The 6735-nt window shown below is 47.6% G+C and overlaps 2 protein-coding genes across 2 annotated transcripts in view; one reads left to right on the top strand and one right to left on the bottom strand.

Moving 5' to 3' along the window:
* Window positions 1–1958, bottom strand: part of LOC101990176 (acyl-coenzyme A thioesterase 1) — an 8937-nt gene extending 6979 nt beyond the window's left edge. Inside the window, exon 1 of the mRNA XM_005343322.2 lies at window positions 1339–1958. Coding sequence (XP_005343379.1) covers window positions 1339–1924 — 586 coding nt within the window. The 5' untranslated portion in view covers window positions 1925–1958. The remainder of the gene's footprint in view (window positions 1–1338) is intronic.
* The window catches only part of Heatr4 (HEAT repeat containing 4), a 38413-nt gene continuing 33569 nt past the window's right edge, over window positions 1892–6735 (top strand). Inside the window, exon 1 of the mRNA XM_005343651.3 lies at window positions 1892–1958. The gene's annotated coding sequence lies outside the window, so the exon portion shown is untranslated. The remainder of the gene's footprint in view (window positions 1959–6735) is intronic.

Raw genomic sequence — 6735 nt, 5'->3', positions numbered from 1 at the left:
AGAGAGACTTACATAGATCTAATCTACATGGGAAGTAGAAAGTATAAAAAGACAAGATCTCCTGAGTAAATTGGGAGCATGGGGACCTAGGGGGAGGATTGAAGAGGGGAGGAGAGAGGCATGGAGGGGAGCAGAGAAAAATGTAGAGCTCAATAAATATCAATAAAAAAATAAGCTTCTGTGTGTATTTATTTGGGAGCTGGATAGTGGGCCCCTAAAAGAGCCAAAGAGTAAAAACAACCGACCACACACACACACCACACCACTATCCTCTCTGATCAGAAATTGCTAAGTACCACCTGTCAGTCAGGATGTGCAGCAACCAGAACCATCATGTGATGCTGGTGGAATGCAAAATAATGTAGCCTATAGAATGTAGTGGGCGGTGGTGGCACACACCTTTAACCCCAGCACTCTGAAGACAGAGGCAGGAGGATCCCTGTGAGTTGTAGGCTGGCCTGGTCTATACAGAGCAAGTTCCAGAACAGTCAACACTACATAGATTAAACCCTATCTTGAAAAAAAAACTATTTTTTAAAACATTTTTATAAAGAGGCTTGTCTTCCATTCGAGAATAGATGAATATTGAAATGACAAAAGCCCTCTGTGTGTGCTTCTCTGGAACTACTCACAAGAGTCATTTAAAGACTTTGCTGATCTTGCCTGCTTTGCCAGCATGCCCAGCATGCCCCAGTATTGCTATGTAACCAAACATGGCCCAGAGCTTCTGTATATCCCGCCACGACCTATGAGTGCTGGGATGGCAACCCTGTACCACATGTCCAGTTTATGGCTGTGCTGGGGATCAAACCCAGGGCCACTCGAAGGCTAAGCAAGCACTCTACCAACAGAGCCATGCCTTGTAAAGTTTATCTCAGTGGCACTATATTAAATGGCCTCTCCTGGGAGTTGATTGCTTCATCCACCACTGCTTTGGAGTCCTGTTGATTCTCCTGCCTGGTTTGCTAGGACTTCCACATACAACTAAAAACCAGTACAATTTTTAAATACTGAAAAATTGGGCTGAGTAGCAGAGTGCTTGCTTAGTTTGAGTTCGCAAACCACCACAAGGAAAAACAGAAAAAATTCTGAAATGAATCGAGGGTAGATGGGGGTAACACTAGGGACTTCATTATTAAGAGTCTCTCCCCTTTTGATGCCCTTTAACTTAGCTGCGGAATAAAGGACCAGCTTCCGGGAAACAGCATCATCAAAACAGGCCCCTTTCAGCTGGGTCCAGTCTCCTTCCCTGTGAGTCCTAAGTCATTGGGAGCTACCTTTTTCTTCACTTAAAACCACAGAGAAACTCTGAGCTAGGGAAGGTGGAGGGCTGCTCACCTGGAGGCAGGAAGAGCGTGGCGCGCACACGGCCCTCGCGCACGGGTACGCGCCGCACCCCGGGAGCCATGAAGTGACGCTCGTGCACCGCCCGCGCCAGCAGCCCCCCGCCGTTGGGCTCGTGGCCGTCCAGCACCTCCAGCTCCACCACGAAGGGCGTCTGCACGTCGCGCTTGATCAGGCGCCAGAGCGGCCGATCGGGCTCCATGGCCCAGAGCAGCCCCATGGGCTCGAGCCCCGCGAAGCTGCCGCCCAGCGCGGGTGCGCGCGCCAGGTCCAGCTCGCCGTGGGGGTCGGCGCGGTAGCGCGCGTGGGCGCGGAAGAGCGCGCCTTTCTCGTCGCGCAGGGCGGCGCGCAGCGTGACGGGCTGTTCGGGGGCCAGGCCGCGCACGGAGATGCTCAGCGGCTCGTCCCAGCAGCTGCGGCCCGCGGGCTCCAGGCTCAGCGTCGCGTTTGTCCGCTCAGGGGCCCAAGTGCTCCAGCCACCAGGACCAAACGGCAGGGGCCCTAACAGCTGTGCCCTGCTCTTGCAGCCCCATTGACACAACCTGCTTGTTCGCAGGACAGCGAGAAGCGAGGCCACCATTTTGCTTCTTCACTTCAGCCCTCAGTTTCTTGGGGTGAGTTAGAGATCCTCTAGCGGCCGGCTCCCCGCCTGCAGTGTAAGCGTCCACTGGGCTGAGCTGTGGGGCTCGGGGAGTTGGAAAGCTCAGAGCCAGCAAAGCAACAAAGTAGAGACAGACTTTGACTAAGCGTCTGTGCTTAAGACTTTGTTATATCCGGAACCCCCTCCCTAGTACTGTTTTTCAGGCGCTCTTTGCCCCATGAAGAGTGGGCTGGACTGCGGCTCGCTCTTCAAAGTCCTTTCACCCAATGACACCTCCAGTCGCCAAATTCCTAAGGTTGCAGACCCCAGAGTGTAAGATTACAATTGTTTCATCACATTGTGGAGTAACGGACACTTGTTACTAATCTTAGGACTGTTCTTTCAAACATGTGCGCCATGGTGTCTGCACGTGCTTAGCCTACATGTAAGTCCCATGTCCAACGGACTTCATGCCTCATGACCCTTTACCTGGATTCCAGACATGTGTAAAAATAGCCGAATGACGTCATGGTTAGTCCTTTCTACACTGTGCTCATGTTGGCCCTCGAGGCAAACACTGCCTACTCATCGTGGACTTTCCACGCTCCCCAACTGTTTCATAAGCTATCATGGTCTTGGACCTTAATAACAAGGATAATTGCCCGTCTTTGTTATTAGAGAAACCTGAAACTGTCTAAGATGTACTTGTCCCTGCTCCCAAGAAGACGGCTGTGTTAGTTTTTGTCCACTTGACCAAACTAGAAACACCTTGGAGCAGAGAACCTCAGTTGAGGAATTGCGTCCATCACATTGGCCTACATGACGCTGATGATTGATGTGGGAGGGAGGGCCCAGGCCACTGGGGTCAATTCCTCCCTGGGCAGATTGTCCTGGGTTTTATAAGAAAGCTGGCTGGGGAGTGGACCATTAGCTCAGTGATTAAGAGCACCAGCTGTTCTTCTAAAGGACCTGGGTTCGATTCCCACACCCATATGGCAGCTCCAGAGGATCTGAGACATACACAAAGCAGGCAAAACATCCATACACATAAAGCAAAATAAAAATTTAAAAAAGAAATAAAGGAAGTTGGCTGCGTATGAGCAGAAGGAAAGCAAGGCAGAGTTCCTCGGTTCCTGCTGCTGGGGGGGGGGAGGGGGGTCCTAACTTCCGGCAAGACGGACTGTAAATCCAGAAGTGAACACCAAATAAACCCTTTCCTACTCTAGTTGGTTTTGCTCAGAGATTTATCACAGTTATAGAAAAGGAGCCCAGGACAACTGCTCAAGCACTTTTCCAGGCAATGTTTTTTTTTTTTTTTTTTTTTTTTCCTAGTTTCAAATGATCTCACACTGTGCTGAGGTCAGGAGTCACCGAACTCTAACCTGCCTGGCAATTTGGAAAATGCCAAGAGTTACTTATCCAGGTGTTCTGTGGTAGCTGGTTCTCAGCAGGATGTAAGAGCCCCTGGAGTGGGGGGGGTCAGGGAGAGGGGCATATAGGAAGCTTTAAAGACTTAAGAGGGTTTGTTTTTGGTGTTTTGGTTATTTTGCAATGAGTAAGTAGGAAATCCGGTAAGCTGCCAAACAACAACTATGGAACAGTTCTTCAAAGCTAAGTTCACAAAGGAGATTTGATGAGTAGTTGAAGATACCCCAACCAAGCCCACTGCTTCTGTGAATGGGTTCTGAAGATTTGTTGCCAGGAGACCACTATAAGCAGCTTAGCAGCTTTGGAACCTAAGGAACCAAGGAAGGTTTATGACACAGAACCTTGCTTCTCTTTAAGTCTGTACTGTGGGACACTATGCCACTTGGAAGGTACTTTCAACTCACTACAGCTTTAGCAGGATCTGATATAGCACAAATTCTAATTGTTCTTAACAGTAAAAACTCAGAGTCAGATATAGGGGTTAATGTTGAAGATCAGAGCAGAGAGGCCAGTCACTAGGGAGTTCTTATCTACCAATGTTCAGGCCAAAGGGGTGACCCTGTCTCTACAAATCCTCAGAATGCATTCCCAGACTGCAGACAGCATCTGACCTCCTATCTCCTCCGCCTTCTGTTCCTCTCCTCCCCCTACCCCGCCCCCAGCCATATCCCTTCCTATCTCCACCTCCCTAATGCTGAGATTAAAGGTGTGTGACTCCCAAATACTAGGATTAAAGGTGTGAGCCAGGGCTGGAGAGATGGCTCAGAGGTTAAGAGCATTGCCTGCTCTTCCAAAGGTCCTGAGTTCAGTTCCCAGCAACCACATGGTGGCTCACAACCATCTGTAATGGGGTCTGGTGCCCTCTTCTGGCCTGCAGGCATACACACAGAATATTGTATACATAATAAATAAATAAATAAATAAATAAATAAATAAATAAATAATAACGGTGTGAGCCATCACCTCCTGGCTGTTTCTGTTTGAGACTGACTCGGTCTAGTGTACCTCAGGATGGCCTAGAACTCACAGAGGTTTTTTTACCTCCCAAGTGCTGGGTTTAAAGGTGTGCCACCACTGCCTGGCCTCTATGGCTAACTAGTGACTTAGCTCTGTATTCTGATCTTCAAGCAAGCTATATTTGTTAGATCACAAAACAAAATATCACTACGATCTCCATCAGTGTCAGCTGCACGGAGAGAGGGCAGACTGAGGTTCCTAAGAAAACTGAAGCTGTGTAAAAGGCTCAGCATGCAGACAGCAGCCGGACCTTCAATCTTAGTCAGGTCTCATCTTGAAGTGGCTGGGGTTTGGACTCTAAGGTGAAGTCACTACAGCAGACTGGTTTTTGTTGTTGTTGTTGCTTTAGGGTTCTAGGTTTTGTTTGTTTGTTTTGTGTTTTGCTTTGTTGTTGTTGTTCTTTTGGTTTTTTGGGGGAGGGTTTTGTTGTTGTTTGGTTGGTTTTGTTCTGCTTTTACAGACAGGGTTTCTCTGTGTAGACCAGGCTGACTTTAAACTCACAGAGATCTGCCTGCCTCTTCCTCCTGAATGCTGGGATTAAAGGCATGTGTGTAACACCACCGCCCAGCTGAGCAGACTGTCTTTATGGCATTATAAACGAAACGGAAGGCTTTCATCTCTAAGGAGTAAAAGAGGTCATTTATTCTGGAGTCAAATATTAGTGACCATAGTCTTGGAAATTAGGTTTCTCCAAATACTGTGTTCCAATAAGGTAGCGATTTCGTGATGGTTTTGTAGGGGAAAAAAAAAGTCATAAATCCAGACACTTTTCAATTATATTGGTGTAAACATAAGATAAGTGGGTCTGATGACATTCAGCCTTTAGGTTGGTGAAAGCTAGTGGTCTGCTAAATTAATACATCACACAAGGTTTCACCCAGCAGTCACAGGATGTGAACTTAGATAGAAAGGTGGGAAAGGACTGGCTGTTTAGGGAGCTGAAGGTAGCTCCAGGTAAACTGTAATTAGGCTCTGGCCGGCAACACCCCAGACTCTCCACAGTCTTTGAAGTTCTAAGCAGTTTCTCCACCTTGTAGAAGGCTCAGTGGCCCCTGGGGCTTCTTTCCAGGAGCTTTTGTTCAAGCCCTGAGTGTATTCCCTGGAGGCAGCTGTGAATCTGGGTGAAAGGTGTAAGTCAGAGGTTCAGAAGGGAGGCGGGGAGGACACTTTGCAAATGTGGGTGCTCTTGTATTTGGGGCAGAGATGGTCAGAATTGAAACTTCATCTTTATGGATTTTTTCCTGCCACGTATATGAAATGGCCTTCTTCGTCTCTTTGATTACTTTAGTTTGAAGTCTGCTTTGTTGGATATCACACTAGCTTATTTTTTAGGTCCATCTGCTTGGAAAATCTTTTCCCAATCCATGACTCTAAGTTAAGGTCTGTCTCTGAAGTTGAGGTGTGTTTTTTGTATGTAGCAGGATAGATTCTGTATCCAATCTGTTAGCCTGTGGTTTTTTGGTTTTTCGAGACAGGGTTTCTCTGTGGCTTTGGAGCCTGTCCTGGAACTAGCTCTATAGACCAGGCTGGTCTCGAACTCACAGAGATCCGCCTGGCTCTGCCTCCCGAGTGCTGGGATTAAAGGCGTGCGCCACCACTGCCCGGCTAGCCTGTGTCTTTTTATAGTCAAATTAAGTCCATTGATATTAATGACTAGTGATTTCGGTTAAGTTGGGAGCATAGCCCCCAGCTCCTGGCATCCATCCCAGCCTCCCTGGCCTGGGAGTTGCTTTGATCCGGACTCCAAATCCCAGCATGCCTGGTCCTGACCTCTCCCTGGGGAGGGTCAGGACCATTCCCACAGAGTATTTAAGTGGGCTCCAAGAGGAGAAACACATGGTTTTCCGGTCTACACGTGCTCTCTGCTTTTTGTCTCCCCACCATGCGCTCAGCCACCCTAGAGAATCATGCTTAATAAAACAATGGGCATTTTGATTCGGTTTGATGTGACCTAATTGGATTTCTTTTGCCGGCGGAGCTGTCCCTTTTTATTATTTTTTACTTAACAATTTCTGGTTCCTGATACTTTTGTTGTTGTTGTTGGTGGTGGTGGTATTGTGTGTATGCATTTCCTTTGGGATCAGTTGGTGTGGGATTATCTATCGTCTGTGCTCTTGTTGGTGTAGCTAACTTCCTTGGTTTGGAGTTTTCCTCCTAGCACTTTCTGTAGGGCTGGATTTATGGACAAGTATTGTTTAAATCTGTTTTGTCTTGTTATCTCCACCTATGGTGATTGAAAGCTTTTCTGGGTATAGTAGTCTGGGCTGGCATCCATAGTCTCTTAGTGTCTGCATAACACCTGTCCAGAAACTTTTTCTTTCATGTTTCCATTGAGAAGTCAGGTATAATTCTTTTTTTTTTTTTTT

The sequence above is a fragment of the Microtus ochrogaster genome, chromosome 1 (genome assembly GCF_000317375.1).
Source record: "Microtus ochrogaster isolate Prairie Vole_2 chromosome 1, MicOch1.0, whole genome shotgun sequence".
Lineage (NCBI taxonomy): Eukaryota > Metazoa > Chordata > Mammalia > Rodentia > Cricetidae > Microtus > Microtus ochrogaster.
This window is presented reverse-complemented; position numbering and strand designations above follow the sequence as displayed.